General features: G+C 41.8%; 2 protein-coding genes across 4 annotated transcripts in view; both read left to right on the forward strand.

The window, feature by feature from the left end:
- The window catches only part of LOC143420380 (uncharacterized), a 40,964-nt gene extending 30,474 nt beyond the window's left edge, over positions 1 to 10,490 (forward strand). For 2 of the 3 annotated variants that reach the window (XM_076888436.1, XM_076888435.1), the window contains 3 exons: positions 5,924 to 6,520; positions 7,525 to 8,121; positions 8,673 to 10,490. In XM_076888436.1, coding sequence (XP_076744551.1) covers positions 5,924 to 6,520; positions 7,525 to 8,121; positions 8,673 to 9,248 — 1,770 coding nt within the window. In that variant the 3' untranslated portion in view covers positions 9,249 to 10,490. The remainder of the gene's footprint in view (positions 1 to 5,923; positions 6,521 to 7,524; positions 8,122 to 8,672) is intronic. The other variant, XM_076888437.1, reaches the window with a different exon arrangement.
- A 10,246-nt stretch (positions 10,491 to 20,736) lies between these two features.
- The window catches only part of LOC143420381 (uncharacterized), a 32,112-nt gene continuing 30,442 nt past the window's right edge, over positions 20,737 to 22,406 (forward strand). Inside the window, exon 1 of the mRNA XM_076888438.1 lies at positions 20,737 to 21,008. The gene's annotated coding sequence lies outside the window, so the exon portion shown is untranslated. The remainder of the gene's footprint in view (positions 21,009 to 22,406) is intronic.

Genomic DNA, 22,406 nt, shown 5'->3' on the forward strand with positions numbered 1-22,406 from the left:
AATGGATGAGAGCGATCTGCTGCAGTATCAGGGTCACAATAAACTTTATTGTCCAGCTGCTGTGGATGAACACATGAGAGGAAGTGAACTCCTACAAAGTCTCATTTTAATGAGTGTGGCTGCTGTAAAGTGATGCACAGGAAGATGTTAACAAAAACAATTGAAACGTAGATGAAAGTAAACAGTGTTCATATTTGAAAGCACAGAGAATAAAATATATTGTGGTGGTTAATGTGCAGCTCTTGGTGATTTGGGAGAATCATGTTTTTAATCATGTTGTGGATTGAATGTTGGGTTTTATTTCATTTTGTCTACAGAAGTTTTTCCCACCTGTGGTCGTTCAGATTGATTTGTTGGGTTGACTTGAATCATGTGAAGGTTTAAAGCTGCACTTCCCCCAAAAAGAATAAAGTATAATCGTGAAGAATGTAAAAATGTCTTCCTGTGTCAAACACAGCTGCAGTCAAAGCAGGAAGGAAAGCACTGAAACCACTGATCAAAGCTCATTAATCAATGGCCATGATTACCATTCACAGTGAGTGAGTCGCTGCAATCACAGCATTTGATCAATGAGCTTTAATCATTGGTTGTTGGGGAATGGTGGAGGTGGTGGGACTGGGGGGCTGAAGGAGTTGAAAGTGTGGGGTGGGGGAGTAACAGGTCTGTCCCTGTTTGTGGAAACCACAGGAGGAGCTGTTCAGGCTGTTGCTGGGTGTGAATTGTTGATGGAGTCTTTAAACTTGTAGTTGCTGTTTTCCAGACTGAAGCAGAGTCGTTAGCTGAAAACTGGTTTTAGAGGTTCATTCAGGACACCTTCTCAGGCTCTTACAGCCTTACCTGTATCATAACAAAGTGTATAAACCCCAATCCACCTTTAACATGGTCCTTCTCCCAAACCTTCAAATAGGACTTTCTGGCCCTGTCATAGTAAAGGGCTGCTTAGAATATTAGAGCCAATGTCACAAAGTTCCTCCTGAAGTATAAGTGAGTGAGAGAGTTTCCTCACTTTGCAGCACAACACGTCTCACAAGATTTCTACAAGCAATCAGAGTGAAATTTGTACTTTGTGTTGTCAGATGAACATATGAGACACTTTGACTCTTCAGTGCAGTGTGGAGCCTAACAAAGATCTGTTTTGTGTCCCAGCTGATCAGCAGGAGGAGAAGAGTCTGACGGAGCAGCAGAGGAACATTTTCAGCCATCTGGACTCAGCTGAGTCACTACAGAGGAAACAATGAGCTCAACACAGGAGGTGAGGAAAATATCACAGTTTCACCAAATAATCAGTCACGTCTAAAACTCTCATCCTCCAAACCGGTTATATGACTGTGTTGTATATTATGTTGTTTTTTAGAGACCACAGCACATGTTAAAATCAGGAAGGTTTATTCATCAAAATTATTAATAATCAAATAGACAAAACATTTTTTTCATCATCCCCAAAAATACACGTTCAAAGCACCACAACAGCAGCCTGATATCAGACAGAAGCTGTCAGCTGAGCTCTGTAGAGTGGGCAATTATAATGAAACTCTATATTATAATTTGTAGATTCAAGCTGCTCTTCATATTTTTGGCCAGCAGATGTCACCAAAGAGGACTGTGTTGAAAAGCTTTGAGTAATGAACCTTTTTCAATACAAGCTTCAGTGTTTCAGAAAGCTTCATTTGGCCATCACTGATATAAATAATATTATAGAAATGATCAGAGGAGGCAAAAGTACATTTACTCTATACTTAACTAGAAGTACAGATATTAGTGTTAAAAATACTTCAGTAAAAGTATTCATTCACCTTCTTTACTTAAGTAACAGTGAAAAAGTACAGGCTCTGAAATGTAATCAGAGTAAAAAAGTAAAAGTTGCTCCTTGAAGAACTTTTTAACCACATGTTTTTATCCAAAGTTAACTGAACCTTGTGCTTTATTAATGTAATAATAAAATAAGATTAGTAAATGAAGTACAAACTATTTCTTTCTAATAAAGGTTCTCTGTTTTATCAGTTAAGTAGAAAATGAAGGAAAATAAAACATATGTGTATTTTCTGTTGCCTACACTGTAGAGGGTGACTTTGCCTCTAAACAGGAACATGTGTGTGAATGGGTGAATGACTGAATGTAGTGTGAAGCGCTTTGGGGTCCTTAGGGACTAGAAAAGCGCTATACAAATGCAGGCCATTTACCATTTATTTAACATGAGCAGGGAAGAGGTTAAAGTGGGATTGAGCAGGTGGGAACCCTAAAATCAGCTGTAGTGGCTCAGCGTGGGGAAAAGAATCACAGCTCACAATAATTTCTGTTGAGAGCTCCAGTAGATTTTCTTAAAGTACAGGCTCTAGACTAACTTTTTGCCATGGGCGTACCGGTACGCCTAACTTTAAAAAGTTGGGCGTACCGGCACAAAAGTTAGGCGCACACAAATTATATAATAATTGATATAATATAATGTGTTTTTCTGGATACACTGTGCTTTTTCAGCTTTCAAAGATTGATGACACCATGTCAGAGCACTGGCTATGAATTTCAGAAGGATCAGGCCTTAACTTAACAGAAAAGTTATCAATACTTCTTTTCCTATTACAGCTACATCCACTTCTGTCATGCCTAGGCTGCTCACTATGGCTGGGTATCATCACTGATTTCTATAATCCGTTCGATTCCGGTTTTCAAAGTCCCGATTCGATTCAACTTAGCCTCAGACAGTCAGAAATATTATAATTCTGATCATTTATCAGTACTGATACATGTGAGACTTCATCAGAATTGTGAACATCACAGCAGATGCCTTTGTGTCAAAGCAACTGAGAATAAAACACAGAAAAACATGAAGGAGATTTTCCTGGTCTGGCTTTTTATAGCAGATAACCTTAAAAACATTCTGCAATATTCTGCCTATAAAGTTTAAATTACTTCAGTATTGAACAACAGAAAAATTAGGCTTTCTTGTCCGAGGTCATTTAAGTGAAAAAAAAGAAAAAGACAGCGCTGTAAACAACGGTAGACTGCTGGGTAATAAACGAATGAATAATACAGAAAACAGAGATTGGAGACGTGAAACTGTTCTTGAAGTACAGAGAGAGAGAGAGCTGTGCATGAAGTGTGATTTTAATAGTCGTGGAAGCAAAACAGCAAAATTCATGATGACATTGATCAAATGTGAAGCGCAGTTTGCTGCTTCTTTTGCTACTGGCTCGGTGAATTTTGGTTGGAGAGACAAAACCTGCAGCTCAGAATCAGCGCAAAAAGACGTAAACACAGAGCTCCGACAGCGTGTCCGTCTACGGGTCGTCGGGTGAGAAAGCCGAGAAAGACGAAGGTGATTCTGATGCGTCGGGTCTGTGTTTACGTCTTTGTGTGGAATCCGTGTACCTGCTCTCATTTGCTGTTTGGTTGTTGTTGAAATTGTTTTGTGAGCTTTAATCTGAGAATCTGGCGTTTCTGGCAAAACACAGTTATATTTAAAAGTCGATTCAGGATTTAATGAATCGATATCGCTTTATTCAAGCTACTCACCTCCCACTTCCACCTGCACTTTCAACTGGACCACGGCCAATCAGAGAGGTCCCGCCCCTTACTATCTCTGATTGGTTTAGTCTAGAGATGGCACGATACCACTTTTTTATGTCCGATACCGATATCATAAATTTGGATATCTGCCGATACCGATATGAATCCGATATAGTGTTTTTTAATCAACAAAACTGTTTTTTTTTAAATATCTTGCTGCATTTTGTATAAGTTCATAATCAAGTTTAAAACAACAACTACACTAAAGCTATTCTGTTATACCTGTATGCAAAAAAAAATATTTCATAGTTCAGCAATACTGATCAATCTAATAAACTTAAACCTACACTATCCTCCCTATTCTGGTATTTTAAAGAGTACTTAGCGTAAATATTAAGCAACCTAACTAATAGGGTTCCAACTCCCAGCAACAACAAAAATAAATAAATAAAAAATAGGGAACCACCTCTCACGCTCCACCTCATGATGCTTAATCGACGTAATCAACCTTAATTTGATGCAGTGTGAAAAAAAAATGCACAGAAATCAATTATTTTTCAAGAAATATTAAATAGATTCAACATCTTTCTTCAACAAAATTGCAGACTGCACAGATGGTACCTTCCCACATTTCACTGTGTGTTATACTTGTATAACTATGCATGTGACAAATAAAGAACCTTGAACCTTGAACCCAAAGGAAAAAGTACTATAGCTTACTAGGGTATATTAGACTTAATAGTTACTATATACAGTAATTGACTTCTATTCATTTTACATCAAATTAAAACTTTGGGTGTCAGATAATTATTTATTAAAAGCTAGACATTTTAAATGAGAATAAGAAAGAAAAGTCTGTCTTTGTGCCCCCTTTTCCCTGTTAATGCCCTATCGGCCCCCTTTGGCTAAACTTTGCTAGATCCGCCCCTGCACAGTTACCAGCCGTCAGCTACGTAGAAAAAGATCCTGGTGTAGAAAGTAATATTAAATAAATTCTAACAACAGCTGATCAAGCTTAAACGTGCTGCTGTTGTTCAGCCGCTGGTTTCCTCTTTCTGGTGCAAAGTGGGCCAAAAACAAACAAGAGAGACGGACTCGCGACAGAAAAGCCGATCAGCTGATCGTTAAGCAGTTTCATGATTGAAGTAGCAGCAAGAAGAGGCAGTCGCTTGTTAAGCTTAACGCAGGAATGCTTTACAAACATTCAGAGATGGACTTACACACTTGCTTTACTTCTCTCGGGATAACTTTGTCGGAGATGAAATGCCGGGTTGGTAGCTAAGCTCCAAATGCTATCCAGAGCACCAACAGGTCCCGCATGCCACAGCCGCTCTATCACGTGATGCCTACTGCTCCGACGTGCTAACGTTCTGAGGTGAGTTACGGCGTGTTGCAAGTTTTGTGAGGTGCTTTCGTGATATTTAATGGATCGGATTACATTTTTTATTTTTCTCCGATATCCGATCCAGTAATTTAGGTCAGTATCGGACCGATACCGATACGTAATATCGGATCTAGTTTAGTCCACGATAGGGGCATAATGTGTGTCTGTTGTTGACCACACAGAGAGTTGCAGAGATTTTTATTTTATTTTTGTTACCCGAACAGTTGGTCGCACAGGTGCAACCAAATATTTTTTTTAGTCGCACCACTGAAAAATTTGGTCGCATTTGCGACCAGATTGGTCGCACTCTAGAGCCCTGTTAAAGTACAGGCTGTGATCAGCTGACCTGCTGCTCTCTGTGGATGTACACAACTGAATTCAACCAGATGTCAGCAGATGTTTCATGAGCTGTCCTGGCTGATTTCCATCCTCTACACTGACAGTACACTATCATTATATTAGACACTATACTGTTGGTATGAAGGTGGAACTCAGTGAATGAATGTCAGCATCATGAGCTTCAGTTTAAATGAATCTCTGCTACACTTGATGTAATCTAACTCTGACATGAGCACCACAGTCACTGTGCACCAGTCACACACTGTTCTTTACTTTAAATCCATCACAGTTCAGCAAACGAACCTGTTTATCCTGCACTAACCTGCAGAGGATCTTCATGCAGTCTTTAAATAACACAGTTAGTGATGAAATAACTCTCCTCAAATTCCTCCAACCAAAAGTAAAAAGACTGTTTTGAAAATACAATGAGTAGAAAGTCCTTTTTTTTTAATGTGGGGAGTAAAAGTAAGGAAAAAATTATTTTACTGTTTGAACAGTCATGAATTATTTTTAACACCAGGTTGGATGTAATTTGTTTCTACTACCAGCAGGTGGGGATAAGAGACCTTTAAGGTGTTTGGTGCCACACTCCACCTTCAGGTTTAAAACTAGTGTTAATGGAGGGAGTTTGAAGGTTGAGTTTGTTCCACGACTGCATTTCACTCACTGCCTCTGTTTGTATCTCTGTCACTGCAGGACCAACATGGAGCGAGAAGTCAGCGCTCTCAGGAGGCCGACAAACCTCACAGAAGAAAGGGAGAGAAAACATACACCTGTGACGAGTGTGGAATGGGTTTTATTTCCAAGTGTCACCTGAAACGTCATCAGGTCATCCACACTGGAGAGAGACCGTTCAGCTGTGACTTGTGTGGAAAGTCTTTTTCCTGGAAGGGTTCCCTAAAAGCACACCAACTCATCCACAGTGGAGTTAAAGCGTACAGCTGTGATCAGTGTGGCAGAGCTTTTACTCAAAGTGGCCACTTACAGAGGCATCTAGTTACCCACTCTGGAATTAAGGCATACAGCTGTGACATCTGTGGGAAAACTTTCAGCCGGATTGAGAGCAGAAATACACACCTACGCATTCACACCAGACATCTTGTGTACTGCTGTGATCAGTGTGGCAAACAGTTTACAACAGACTCAAACTTGCAACAACACATGTTTACCCACACTGAGGAGAAACCTTATAAATGTGACCTGTGTGAGAAGACTTTTAAATCTCCACATCACCTGAGACTACACCAACAGATCCACACCAGAAAGAGACTCTCCAAGCGCAGTTACTGTGAGGTATGTATTTATATTTTTATCTTGTCATTTTAGCCTGACTGTTTGGAACAACTCTGCTCATTAAACTGTGTTAGCATGTTAGCAATTCTACTGCATGGCAAAGGCTGCATCTGAGGCGGCACAGTTAATCTGCCTCAGATTGTTTTGCAGCATGTTTCATAATCTGAAAAAAAAAACCATAATGTAACATGTACAGACCCAATATCTGATTTCAACACATGAGGACTTACATGTAAGCTTTAATCTCCAGTTGATCAAATCCCACTGAGCAGTCCTTCCCTTTAAATCTAACCTCTCTTCTTCCTCTCCTGTCCTGTGTGTCTTATCTTTCTCCATCTCTGAGTGAAGTTAGCTCTCTTTCTTTTCTCTCCCTGTGATGTACAGCAGCTGGACCTTTAGCCAGCAACACACTGTGAGACAAACTGCACACAAACAGTTTGTGTGTTTGCTGATGTTTGTTGATAGAAACGCTGCATTTGAAATTACCTGTTTGTTCAGGTGCTGTGCAAAAAAGAAAGAAGAACAACGTCTCACTTTAACTCCTGACTATGACTCACAGTTTTGCCTCTTTCATCTCTTTTTATGTTTCAAACCCTGGTGATTAGTACACGATCAGGATTCTTTCATGTGTTACTTTTCAGGCTCAAATCAGTTTGATGCCCTTAGTGATGAAATAACTCCCCTCAAATTCCTCAAACCAAAAGTAAAAAGTCTGTTTTGAAAATGTAATGAGTAGAAAGTCTTTTTTTCTGTGGGGAGTAAAAGTAAGGAAAAAAAGGAAAAATATTTTAGAGTGTTTGAACAGTCATGAATTATTTTTAACACCAGGTTGGATGTAATGTGTTAGAACTACCAGCAGGTGGGGATAAGAGACCTTTAAGGTGTTTGGTGCCACACTCCACCTTCAGGTTTAAAACTAGTGTTAATGGAGGGAGTTTGAAGGTTGAGTTTGTTCCACGACTGCATTTCACTCACTGCCTCTGTTTGTATCTCTGTCACTGCAGGACCAACATGGAGCGAGAAGTCAGCACTCTCAGGAGGCCGACAAACCTCACAGAAGAAAGAGAGAGAAAAAACACACCTGTGATGAGTGTGGGATGGGTTTTATTGGGAAGGATTCACTAAAACAGCATCAGGTCATCCACACTGGAGAGAGACCGTTCAGCTGTGACTTGTGTGGAAAGTCTTTTTCCTGGAAGCTTTCCCTAAAAGCACACCAACTCATCCACAGTGGAGTTAAAGTGTACAACTGTGATCAGTGTGGGAGAGCTTTTACTCACAGTAGCAACTTACAGAGGCATCTAGTTACCCACTCTGGAATTAAGGCATACAGCTGTGACATCTGTGGGAAAACTTTCAGCCGGATTGAGAGCAGAAATACACACCTACGCATTCACACCAGACATGATGTGTACTGCTGTGAACAGTGTGGCAAACAGTTTATAACCAACACGCAGTTACAACAACACATGTTTGCCCACACTGAGGAGAGACCTTATAAATGTGACCTGTGTGAGAAGACTTTTAAATCTCCACATGACCTGAGAAAACACCAACAGATCCACACCAGAAAGAGACTCTCCAAGTGCAGTTACTGTGAGGTATGTTTTTATATTATATTTTTATCTTGTCATTTTAGCCTGACTGTTTGGAACAACTCTGCTCATTAAACTGTCTCAGCTAGGGGTGGGTTTTGATAATCGATTTACCAATTAAAATCGAGTCTGGCTTGGATAACGTGACATCAATTCATTAAAATCCTGAATCGAGTTTTTTAATATAATTTTATTTTTCCCAAAACGCCCGAATCTCAGGTGAAACCTCACAAAATTTTGACAACCACCAAACAGCTCAAACAGTAAACTAGAGGAGGTACACGGATTCTGCACAAAGCGCAGACCTGCCGATTAGAATCAGTGAGTTGTCGCCTTTCTCACCCGACAGCACAGACACAGTCGGGGCTGAAAGTTTGCAGCTCACTGATTCTGATGTTTTGGCAATTCTACTGCATGAAAAAGCAGCTCTGAGTGATTATTCAGATTTTCATTTCAGTTATGATTTTGTTTGTTTTTTATTTGCTCTTTATTTCAGGCGATGTTCAGGATAAAAATGTTGAAGGACTGACTTACACCGTCTTTGTGTCTTTGTTTAGAAGCAGAGCGACACAGATGGATCCAGTTCTCAACCCTGTCATCACCGTGGTGGTGGGAAAGATTTTGTTTGTGACCTTTGTGGAAAAGCTTTCAGTCGAAAAGACAGTCTAAAAGTACATCAGCGTAAACACACTGGAGAAGAACTGAAATACTGCAAAGAATGTGGGAGAAGCTTCAGCACATTAAGTGGATTAAAACAACATGAACTGATTCACAGTGGGGTTAAAAAGCACGTCTGTGATCAGTGTGGGTCATCTTTCATTACTGCAACCAACCTTAAAAGACACAAACGAGGCCACACAGGAGAGAAACCATACAAGTGCAGACACTGTGACAAAAGCTTTGCACATTCAGCTAATCGTAACCTTCATGAACATACACACATGGAAGAAAACTACAGCTGTGACCAGTGTGACAAGAGCTTCAAGAATCTCAGTTCATACTCCAAACACAAACGATCCCACGTTACTAATAAACTCTTTCACTGTTACCAATGTGCCAAAACATTCACCTCATTGTCTGCTCTGTGCAAACATCAGCGTGATCACTCAGGGCTGAAATCGCTCCCATCATAGTAAGATGCATGTCAGTGTCATCAGCTGTTTTATATTTGAGAAAAAAGGTTGAAAGATCTTTAAAAAAAATTTATTTTTCCTTAAACTTGCTGTAGGTATTAAAACTTATGATTTTGTGTTTAAGATGTCGAAACAATTAATTTTGGGAATTCATTTTTTAAAGTTGTGGTTTCATTTGCTCAAAGTTCATCAATGTTTTCCTGATGCAAGGTGGGATGGATCCATGCTTTTATGCTGTTTAAGACAAATTCTGAAAGCTGAACGTTGCAGAGATTGAGACCCATTAGACCAGGCAGCATTTTTCAATCTTCTATTGTCCTAAGCTGTGGCCTCAGTTTCACTGGAAGTTTAACCCAAGTACGGTGTTCAGCTGTGGACTGGTCCATGGACCCGCCTGTCCTCCAGGAACACAGGTACACATCCTGGACAGCGAGGAACGCCGGTTTGAGACCAGAGTCAAGGAGACCATTTACGTCAAAAGGGAAAGACTCTGAATCAAGGAGGGGGCCTAAGGGGACTTTTATTTCCTTTGCAACGTCCATTTAAACACAGACAACAACTAGACTAAGCACAGTAGGAAATGGTTTGCCCCTTCTCATCAGCAACACCTGGACAGAATTACCCTTGACCTTAAATAACCCTGTACCTACCACTGCCATAACCAGTACATAAAATGAAATGCAACCTTCTAGTAGTGTTAAAGACAGGGAAATAAGAAAAATGGCTCCTACACACCAACTCCTAATTACATGAGGCAGAGGACATAGTAATTACTGAACTTAAAGGAGCCATGATGAATTCAGCTTTATTATGTGATAAGAACAAGTAGTCTGATGTCCTGTAATCATGATGACGCTAAAATTTGAGATACAATAAAAAAAATATAAGTTTTTCTACTAGGTATTGGTTCAGTATCGTCGATACCACCCTGAATTTTACTTGGTATTGGATCAGAAAGGAAATCAGTGGTATTGCACATCACTGGTCATGATACATCAATACAATATGCATAAGACGGCAAATCATGTTTAATTTATACATCATTCTACCAGTAATCTAGTTCATCAGTTTGTAGCTTCACAAAACAAAATAAAAAGGAATTTTTGCAACAGGTTTTTCAATCAATTTTGTTAATTTTGTTTCCAGATAAGAGAGGCCAGACCTTTCTTATCCTCTGTGTTTAATCTGGACCTTGGGACAGCTAAGAGCATCTGATCCACAGACTTCAGTGATCTTACAGGAGTGAACAAATTTAAAAGATCAGAAAGGTTTGAGGGTCCTAACCTATGCAACGATTTAAAAACACATAATAAAATCTTAAAATGAATTCAAAACCTAACTCGCAGCCAGTGTAAGGATGCCAGTACGGGAGATATGTAGTCTTGGTTGCATAAAATAAGATAACCTTTATTAGTCCCGAGCGTAGGAAATTTGTTTTGTTACAGCAGTAGACAGTGCAAAGTTGCATAGAAAATTTTAAGAAAAAACACTGGAATAATATATCCATGAGATACTGTACACAATAGAATAGAATGAAATAATACATGCAATTGAATAAAATAGAATACAAATACTATTTACAATTGAGTATAATACAACGATGCCAGAAAGAGTATTGCACATGTGTGGATGTGTGTGCTTAGTCAGTTGAAGTCTTTGTTGTGGAGTCTGACAGCAGTGGGGAGGAAAGACCTGCGAAATCTCTCCGTCCCACATCGTAGGTGCCGCAGCCACTGAAGGAGCTCCTCAGTGCCGTCAGAGTCTCCTGCATTGGGTGGGAGATGTTGTCCAACAGGGATGACAGCTTAGCCACCATTCTCCTGTCACTCACCACCTCCACTGGGTCCAGAGGGCATCCTAGAACAGAGCTGGCCCTTCTGATCAACCTGTTCAGTCTCTTCCTGTCCCCAGCAGAGATGCTGCTGCCCCAGCAGACCACACCGTAAAAGATGGCTGAGGCGACCACAGAGTCATAGAAGGTCTTCAGGAGTGGGCCCTTCACTCCAAAAGACCTGAGTCTCTGCAGCAGGTACAGCCTGCTCTGCCCTTTCCTGTAGAGGGCGTCTGAGTTATGAGTCCAGTCCAGTTTATTGTTCAGATGAACACCAAGGTACCTGTAGATGTCCAGTCTCAATGTCCATACCTTGGACCTCAGTGGTTGCAGTGGGGGATGTTAGTGCCTGCGGAAGTCTACCAGCAGCTCTTTGGTTTTACTAGTGTTGATCTGGAGGTAGTTCTGCTGGCACCAGTCCACAAAGCCTTGAGTCACTCCTCTTTTATAATAATAATAATAATACATTTCATTTATAGGCGCCTTTCAGACCATCAAGGTCAACTTACAGTAACATGTAAACAATACCATAAAAAACATAAGAAAAATGTATATATAGCAAACATGGCAGATAAAATTTAGACATAAACAGTCATAAAAGTATAAAAGCAAATATAAGAACTGAGCAGATCAGGTGTATGCAATTCTAAATAGATGAGTTTTGAGTAGTGATTAGGGCCCCAGAGAGCAGCCAGTTGGCTTTTCTACCTTTAAAACCCTCCTACCAGCCAAATGGCTTTTAGCTAGGCTTTAGCTTCAGCCAAGTGGAAGCTAGGCTAGTCATTCATATGTAAATTAGGTTGTTACCTGGGAATTCTGGAGGGAGGGGAGTGGGGGTGTGTGAATGAGGGGGTGGGGGAGCTGCTAAAAGCTGTGAACTTCCTTTTGTGTTCACTTTGATGCATTCTCAATCATCCAGGGAAATAAATCTCCAAAAGTCACCAACTTGGAGTGTTTCAGTTTGCCATCTTAGGGAGAAATCAACACACATGGGTGTATTTCCTTTGTTGCTGCGATTTATTGATAAAAACAGTACCAAAAACCAACCATTTGTACACATATTTACAAATAATAATAAAAAGTGAGTGAGTACATTTCAACATTTTCAGCAATCACTCACAATTCTGGCACTGCCATGGTATCTGTAGTCTGCATTTACCACATGTGTATCTGTAGCAGTGAACACATCGCACAGTGGCATGACTGTTCTTGCATTTGTGTTTGACCTGACACATGGCTCTTTTTCAATTCAATTCAATTTTATTTATATAGCGCCAAATCACAACAAAAGTCGCCTCAAGGCGCTTCATAGATACAGAGAAAAACCCAAAAATCATATGACCCCCTATGAGCAAGCACTTTGGCAACAGTGGGAAGGAAAAACTCCCTTTTAACAGGAAGAAACCTCCGGCAGAACCAGGCTCAGGGAGGGGCGGGGCCATCTGCTGCGACCGGTTGGGGTGAGAGAAGGAAGACAGGATAAAGACATGCTGTGGAAGAGAGACAGAGGTTAATAACAGATATGATTCAATGCAGAGAGGTCTGTTAATACATAATGAGTGAGAAAGGTGACTGGAAAGGAAACACTCAATGCATCATGGGAATCCCCCGGCAGCCTACATCTATTGCAGCATAACTAAGGGAGGATTCAGGGTCACCAGGTCCAGCCCTAACTATATGCTTTAGCAAAAAGGAAAGTTTTAAGCCTAATCTTAAAAGTAGAGATAGAGATAGTTTTTCCAGGGCTAGGTGTGGAGGGTTGTGTCCAAAGCAACTGTTCTTTTCTTGCCTTCTTCTCAGCTACATGAGAGTGAGCCAACTCTCTTGCAAGCTCCACCAGGAAGTCCACCCGTCTTTCCTTCGTCCCGGTGCATGCTTGATACAGCACATGTGCATTCAGTGCTGCCATGTCAATCATGTTATAAAACACGGCAACTGGCCAGCGCCGTGTTCCTCTGCGGACAGTGTACTCCCGAACCATCTGGTCCATCACATCCACGCCACACTTTGTTTTGTTGTAAAGGGTGACAGTGTTTGGCTTCCTTTTGGTAGTGTTATCAGTCTGAACCACTCTGTGCATGCTGCTAAGAATATAGACTGTCTTCTTCCGTTTGGCCGCATACGCCGTCAGCGTGGCAGCAGAGGTTGAAAACACCTAAGAAATAAGATAAATTGTTATTTCCATAGCCCTTTTACACACAATGAAACACATAAACATAGAACCACAAAAGACCTGCAACATACCTGAGTGGTAAATTCATTGCGATCTGTCTGTCTAGTGGATTGAGGAATTTCCCTGCGAATCTTGTTGACTGTGCCGAGGATGGTGGTTTTCCGTCTAAGAAGTTTTTGCGCAAGTGAAAGCGATGTGAAAAAATTGTCCGTGGTAACATTTCTGCCCTTGTCTAGGAATGGTTCCATCAGCCTCATTACTACATTTTCAGAAAGTCTCTCCCCAGTGGGACGATTGGGGTCCTTGCCAAGATATGGGAAGACATTGCAAATGTACTTGGATTTTAGGTCGCAAGCCACCCAAAACTTGATCCCAAACTTGTCAGGTTTACTTGCAATATACTGCAGGAAACAGCACCGAGTCTTTGATGGGAAAAGCTGTTCATCAACGGTGATATGTAGACCAGGATTGTAGCACGTGATGCTGTTGGTGACAAATGATCCCCACACACTGGAAATTGCAGCGAACTTATCAGTCTTTGCTCGATCACTGCGGGTGGACTTGTCATCAAAGCGTAGGTGTTGCATGATGTCTTGGAAGTGGTTTCGTGCCATAGTTCCAATTATCTGTGGGTTTCCCAGGTTTGCTGACCAGCAGTCACGTAGAGATGAAACCCTGTTAACCCCCCGCAAGATGACAATTGCAATAAATGCCATTAGTTCAGGGAGGTCCATGAACCAATGAACATGCTCCGTTTGCTGTGCATGTTGAATAGTCCATTCTTGAATGCTATGAAGCATGTCAAGAGTGATGAAACACAGGAAGCTCTGAAGGCGACTCGAGATACTTCTCCTGGCCTTAGCCCTTGGCTCTCCATCTGCAGCGTACGCTTCTATTGGGGTGAAAGGGAGACAGGTCCCCACCTGTTCTTCACGCCACACTGTGCCATGTTTCGCTGTCTCAGTCCCCAAAAAAGCTCTCTTTTTAGGTGGAGAAGCAGTCTCCTCATCTGCAGTGTGAACAAATTCAAATTGTGAGCAATGGGAAGGTCAAACAAAATCACAAATGCATGCATAGATACTAGGGATGGGTATTGATAAGATTTTCACAATTCCGATTCCATTTTCGATTCTGTTTAACGATTCGATTCTTTATCGATTCTCTTATCGATTCTTTTTTTTTTTTTTTTAAAAAAAGGAGAACACTAAGGTCGATTAGCTTAGAACTTTGTTTTATATCTTCTCTTTGAACAAGGTAGAAATTTAGGAGTAACATGGCCTTACAAACCCAACAGTGAGATCTTAAGAGATCCAGCCTACGGCTCTTCAATGGGGTGTCACAGGGTCCCCAGGAAAAAAAATTGTAAATGTAAAATAATAAAATAAATATTCGTCTGCAGCAATAACAAAGTATAACATAAATTGTTCTGTGGCAATTACACAAGAATATCCAGTAATGTCCCTGCCTACAATTAAACACATTCACTTACCAAAGTGAAATCGGGGGCATCTGCTGTGGCAAATGGGTTAAAGCCTTTTACCACAAACTTAGTCACTGCTCGGTGACATTCGTCTATCCTGGCCTGAAAGGAGACGCTACCGGTAGACTGCAGCGAGAACTGGCAGCATCTGAGCCAGACTCTGTCTGTCTCTCTCATCACGGTCACCTAAATGCACAGTAATGGCAGGTTTTGTAATAAGGCAGATCGCGCTACCATAATATGCACTGTTAGTTGATTATTTACCTGCCGCATTAACGGGAGAGGACGTGCAAACGTTACCGCTGCTGCTGGGTTGAGATTCACGAGTCCGGAGCGGAATTAAAAACACGACATTCATTTAAGGTCATCGCGTGTTTTGTGAGGAAATGCTTTTGCATATTCGTAGTGTTTCCTCCCTTAAATGAAATATCTACTTTGCAAGTATTGCAAGTTGCCCTGTTGTCATCCGTTCTCGTAAAGTATAATCAAACTTTTTAGCGTTTGAGCCGCCTTGTTTCCTGCCAGGTAAATGACGCTCCGCAACGTGGTGACGTCATTCGGGGCGACTGGAATCGATAAGGGAATCGTTTGCAAAAATGGCAAACAATTCCAAGGAATTGAAACAGTGGGAACCGGTTCTCAACAAGAACCGGTTTTCGATACCCATCCCTAATAGATACTAATTATAATTCCAGTATCTCCTCCTCCTCTGTATCAGAATAATGTCTGAAATATCTTACTTACTAACTACATCCACTTACTTGTTTGAAATGTATTAGGAAATAACATGAAATGAAACTAACCGGAAGACTGATCAGACAGCTCTGAGTCCGAATCCGACTGAACTTCTAGGTCTTCTCCATCCGAGTCACAAGGGTCGACTTCCCTCAGGATCATTTCCAAGGCCTGCTGAGTGGTGAGTCTTCTCTGCATTTTCTTTCCTTGGAGAGGAGGTCCGTACACCACAGAATTCTTCAGGGCAATCCATTGTGGCATCAATCAGACCACTGGTATAATGTTGAAAATGTTGAAATGTACTCACTCACCTTTTATTATTATTTGTAAATATGTGTATAAATGGTTGGTTTTTTGTACTGTTTTTATCAATAAATCTCAGCAACAAAGGACATACACCCATGTGTGTTGATTTCTCCCTAAGATGGCAAACTGAAACACTCCAAGTTGGTGACTTTTGGAGATTTATTTCCATGGATGATTGAGAATGCATCAAAGTGAACACAAAAGGAAGTTCACAGCTTTTAGCAGCTCCCCCACCCCCTCAATCACACACCCCCACTCCCCTCCCTCCAGAATTCCCAGGTAACAACCTAATTTACATATGAATGACTAGCCAATTTAGCTTCCACTTGGCTGAAGCTAAAGCTTCATTTGGCTGGAAGGCGGGTTTTAAAGGTAGAAAGGTAGAAGCCTGGGACTCCTAGTGATGGGGTGATGCACTTTTGTACTGTACTCCTTGTCGTCCCCATCAGTGATGAGGCCGACTATTGCAGAGTCGTCAGAGAACTTCTGCAGGAAGCACTGGGTGGAGTTGTGGGAGAAGTCTGCAGTGTAGATGGTGAAGAGGAACGGAGCCAGAACGGTTCCCTGTGGGGCCCCCGTACTGCAGACGACCCTCTCCGACACACAGCCCTGAGTTCTCACATACTGTGGTCGGTCAGTGAGGTAGTCTAAAATCCAGGTGACTGACGATATCATTGACACGAGACAAAATACTTTACAACTTTATTAGTGCAAAAAACCCCATCAATGTATTTTCACATAAACAAGCAGCTGTTTTTATGTGCATTACAGTTATATAAAAATTAACAGTGCAAATGCTAATTCCTTGCTGACAGTTTAACCAAAAGGCATTTCCAGTGGAAAATGGCCAACATATCTTCAGCATAACCATGTAGAATATCCACAAAACTTAAAAGGAGGTTATACACACACAATACGGTAATATTATGTTGAAGCACAGTTTTTATCACCCCGCGAGGCTCCTGCCTACGATAGCCGTAATGCTCCAACAATCCATCAAGCGGTGCGGATTCGTAGCTTAGAAAAGTCATACTAAAACCTTTTCGAGCGCCGTGTACCACATAAAATCGTTTCCAGGTCAGTAAACACAACCAGAATTCATACATAAGACACACAGGATTATAAGTGGCACTGTTGATTTTCAGAAAAATCAAAGGATTGATTTTAAGTGTGCCGTATTTTCCAAAAAAACACGGTAATAACGATGGCCCGCTAGCATGTGCTACCAAAAATAGTGCTTTGTTGTGTATCTGACGGAACAAAGCCACACCACTGAAGTTGCAGCCTTTTTGCAAACCAGTTTTTGCTGCTAGGCAAACTGAAGTGGGTCCAGTGATGAGCTCACCAGGCGCCGAAGCTGAGCCAGGACCAGCCGCTCCAGGGTCTTCATCAAGTGGGATGTCAGAGCCACCGGCCCATAGCTGTTGAGGTCTTTGGCACTGGTACAACACAGGAGGTTTTCCAGAGCTGCCTCAGGCTCTGGTTGAGGAGGTGCTCCATCACCCCACACAGTTGGTCTGCGCAGGACATGACAACCCTTGAGCTGATGCCATCTAGACCTGCAGCTTTCCTGGCTTTAATCCTCCTCACTTCCCTCCTAAGCTGGGTGGTTGAGAGAGGCAGGCTGGAGCCTTGTGTTAAGTGTGTATTGGATGCTGTTGTTGGGGGTGGGGAGGAGTGACCAGGGTGAGTAGAGGAGGTGTTAAGTATCTGAGGTGTCAGAGGTGGAACAGCAGCAGTGGGTGTGGGTGAGTCTGCAGCCGATGTTGGGAGACTGCCTCATGGATGAATCAAACCTGTTGAAGAAATGATGCAGTTCATTTGCCCACCTCACATCCCTGCCAGGCAGAGAGTTCTGACGTTTGTACCCTGAGATGGTTCTGAGGCCTCTCCAGACTTTGCCAACATTGTTTTGTTGTAATGCATGTCCCCAGGCTGTCGATGTCCTCTCCGTGGTTTCACAGACCACCTCCCACACAGTAGACTCAAAACAGTCATTAAGAGCCTCCTCGCTTTCCTCTGACCATCTCTGCACTGTGCGGGTGGCTGGTGGCTCCCTGTGCACTAAGGGCTTATACACAGGGACAAGGTGCACCAGGTTGTGATCAGATCAACCTCACTTTCCTCAATTACTTTGTAAATAAGTTGATGGACTTGAGATCCAAAATCTCCTCAAGTGCCTCCCCTTAAGAAGATGCCCCTTGTTGTCCCGGGTCATTTACTTCTTTTTCTCCAAACACACTCAATGACTTAATTGCAGTAATAGGTAAAATGAAATCCTCATCATGCTCCTTAGATATATTACCTCCCTCTGTCCTGTCTGGGACTCTCACCAGCAATGGTCCCACACTACTATCCATCATCAACAATTCACTGAGGCAAGGCTGTGTTCCGTCCTATTTTAAACATGCTGAGGTAACCCCTCTGTTAAAAACACAGAATCTAGATCCTACCTCCCCTAGTAGTTCCTACAGAGTCTAGTTATTATCGAGTATTTCCAAGCACATTTTGACGTTTTTTTGGTTTTTTTTGATATATCAACTGTTTTGTATAGTTCCGAGACAAGAATGTTTTTGCTTTTTGCGTTTAGAATGTCGCGTAAGGTTAATAAGAGCGCAAACACCTCTCAGTCAAACTTGCGGCTTGCTGCTAACACTGCATCCCCGCCTCATGGTAAAACTTTGCCACTGCCTGGGTCGCCCAACACGCTGCTCGTCGATACGGAGACGTTCACGAAGGCTGAACTCTTCTCTGAACTTCGTAAAGAAATTTCAGCACTGTTTAAAAAGGAACTGACGGCAGCATTTGCAGAGAATCTCACGTCTATCAGGTCCAACATACAGCAACTAAAAACTGACCTTTCCTCAGACATAATGACCATGCAGCAGGAATTCGCTGGCCTCAGAAGCACAGTTACGGAGATGGAACAGTCCCCGCGCTATGATTGTGAAGCTGCACTATTACGCGGACTGTGCTAGGATTCTCCAGAAGGCCAGGGAGCTGCAGACGGTTCAGATAAATAATATGACCATTTCTGTGTTCACCAACCACACTGCTAAGACAGCACGGGCCCATGTGGCTTTCAATGAGGTCCTTCGCCATCTTTTAATATTGGGTGGTTACTTAAACTGTGTTATTGATCCTGCCTTAGATCGCACGAATCCTCGGACCCTGACCCAATCCTCTATGTCCAAGTCTATTGGACTTCACACACAGGTGCCATCAAATATCTATCCCTAAATCCATCTACAATCTGGACACCACAGGTTCTGTACAGCATGAGGGTTAATAAACCGTACCCAAATCAATATGATGTGTAAATTGATTTATTCTTGTACCTCCATGCCACAGTGGCTGGATTCTTCACCCCAGTGAAGAGGTTATTGTTATTGCCTGATTTTAATAAATTGAGCCGTTTGCTCTTTGGTACCAAAGCATATCACAAAAAGGTTAATTCTAAAAATCTAAATCAGCTGTGTGTTAGCGGCAATACATGAAAAATCACAGGACCCACCATACAAGCGAGTCTACGAGCAGTTTTTACAAAGATTATATTAATTTTTTTTAAAAACCATATGCAAATGCCCAAAGTCTAACAACACAACTGCTACAAAAATGTAACTTTTATACGACCAGATTTTCGTATACTTCATTTAATAGTGTATTCCTCTCCAGCAGTAACTCCTACTTTGTCTGCTATTCTTATGAGGAAAAATTCTCCTGTATGACTCGCAGTGAATCCTCGGATATGGTGGGCCACAAAGGATACACCAGACCCATCCTTGAAATGTGTGGAAAAGTAGGACACGTTCGTCACCACATTCGGAGGACTCTTCGACTTTGGAAAGCCTTCATCGCATCACTGTGACATAATTGCCTACAAATACGGCATTTGAAGTATCAGTCCCCTGAATTTGGACACAGTCTTCCTCTCCTGGTGCATGCTCACTTTTTTTGACGGTTTGCAAATAAGGAGGTGGGGCATTGCCACCACTAACTAGTGTGGACCAGAATTCACTCTTACCAAATAATAAAAAATAGATGCTAAAAAAAACCCCAACCAGACAGAAAGATGATAAATTCCCCTCTCGCCCGTGCAGGTGGTTTATCATTCAAGCTCAGGTCCTCTACCAGAGGCCTGGGGGCTGGCATCAAAGAATACAGCCAGTCAAACCGGGGTAGCATTTGTAGTCCCTGAAAAGGATCAATGGTGGACCGTCAGTACACACTGGAGAAATGCTTCCAGTACTGTCAGCTGTTCAGTGGGTAGAAGACATGTGACCGTTACAATCAGGCATTTGTTCAGACTGAAGCTCTTCATTGGCCAGTTTACAGTGTAGCCACTCAGAAAGTAGAGCAGATGTACTAACAGAGGTTCAGCAAACATTTAACGAAATACACATGATGGGACTTATAGTTGGCTTTTTATGGATCCAGCTCACTATGGAGTCAGAGGAAATGAAACGACAGAGTTGTGAAGAAAGCCACAAAACATGGGTTAACTGAACTGGCTATTAACTTCTGTCAGACAGATAACGAGTATAATAAGGCAAGAAATAAAGGAAACATGACAAAAACAGTGGGAGGGAGAAAGAAATTTAAGGAGGGTAGGAGAAATGAGAAGCACAGGAAGGAGTAGGAGAGAGGAGGTGGTCATATCTGGAATAAGATTTGGACATACTGGTTTGATCACTACTATTGGTGACTGTCAAACCTTTGAGTCGCCGAGAAGCTGAATAGGGGGATAATGTTGACGCGCCTGCTGTTCAAAATGTAAGTTTACTGCAAAAGGGTTCAAGAAGTGAACGTTTTAAGGTCTTATTCCAGTTTTTAAAACAGAGTATACATTGAGGGAGGATTTGTGTGTCGACGTTCCACTCCACAGCAGTTGGTGGCGGTAATGCACCATTTTGTTGTTTAACAACCGCCAAACAACAAAATGGTGCAAACAATATAAAGAAGAAGAAGCCTGTTCCGGGATCATATGCCGTACACAGTTTGCACAGACGGAGCTACCGTTTCGTCCTAAGCGAGTAAAGTAGGGAATTTGGATGATAAAACAAACTAAACCACCGTTTGGATCGATATCTGCATCGATCTGCCCACCCTTGTCTCCTGGATCGTAGCTGAGATCAGCGTGAACCACGTGGGTCTCTGCTCCCTGATCTGTTTCCTGTTTGGAAAGAGTTCCAGCTTCATCGCGGAGTTTCTCTCGGTTTGTGGGCTCATCTAAAGGTAAGCACCGAGCTAACTTTACTGTGAGTTCAGTTCATGTTGAGTTTAGCTCCTGAATGAGGTCTTCTGCTGCTCTCCTCGGTGTCTGTTCACAGTTTATTGTGAACACGTTGAGAGAAGAGTCCAGCTGCTGTGGATGAACACATGAGAGGAAGTGAACTCCTACAAAGTCTCATTTTAATGAGTCTGGCTGCTGTAAAGTGATGCACAGGAAGATGTTAACAAAAACTAATGAAACAGAGATGAAAGTAAACAGTGTTCATATTTGAAAGCACAGAGAATAAAAATATATTGTGGTGGTTAATGTGCAGCTCTTGGTGATTTGGGAGAATCATGTTTTTAATCATGTTGTGGATTGAATGTTGGGTTTGATTTCATTTTGTCTACAGAAGTTTTTCCCACTTGTGATCGTTCAGATTGATTTGTTGGATTTACTTGAATCATGTGAAGGTTTAAAGCTGCACTTCCCCCAAAAAGAATAAAGTATAATCATGAAGAATGTAAAAATGTCTTCCTGTGTCAAACACAGCTGCAGTCAAAGCAGGAAGGAAAGCACTTAAACCACTGATCAAAGCTCATTAATCAATGGCCATGATTACCGTTCAGTGTTGTGGTTCGAATTTGAGAAGAGACATACGACTGAAAGTCCATAGTGGGTCAACACAAATGATTTTATTAAAACACATATATGTGGTGAAGATAGGCTCTGCAAAACATCAGCCTCGATCTCCCGCGAACAATAGGTGGGTGTGATATTTATACTTGTAATATGCGTCACCGCAGATGCATGTTCCAGTAACTCCAGCGAGGACATATTCTAAAAAAGAACAGCTACTTCCTCTGTTCCTCCAGATGCTGCCTGTTATTCCACTCCCTCTGCACTTCAGAACAGAACATGAGCATGCCGTTTACAAGCAACACAAGTCTACTATGTGTGCAGGCCGACTTATGTCTGTGTTTTAACCTCAGTACATGACCTCACTCAACAAACAAAGACATTTTAGAAGTATCCGGTTGTTCAGTGATGACACGACGAATCCTACTTCCGGGCCTAAAGTAGTCTGCGTTTAATATGGCTTTTGTGTTGTTAACATGTTTAATGTTATGTATTTTCTTCTATTTGATCTCAAAAAGCTCCTAAAACAGTCAGTGATCCCTGTTGACCTCCCTCGGCTTTTATTACCGCTAATCATTTATTTAAGCTCAGTTTTTAAAACCTTAGGATGTAACTACAGCCCAGCCCATGCAGCAGTATATGAATGACTAACCTCGTATTGTGGATGGATTATCTCAGTTGTTCTCCTGGCTGAAGTTTGGTCCTTTTACAGCATCCTGCCATGCGATTACATTTGTTCCTGACCACCGAGAACACTCACGTTAACTTTTATCGAGTGGAAA

Source organism: Maylandia zebra, linkage group LG9, assembly GCF_041146795.1.
Source record: "Maylandia zebra isolate NMK-2024a linkage group LG9, Mzebra_GT3a, whole genome shotgun sequence".
In the NCBI taxonomy this organism is placed as follows: Eukaryota; Metazoa; Chordata; class Actinopteri; order Cichliformes; family Cichlidae; genus Maylandia; species Maylandia zebra.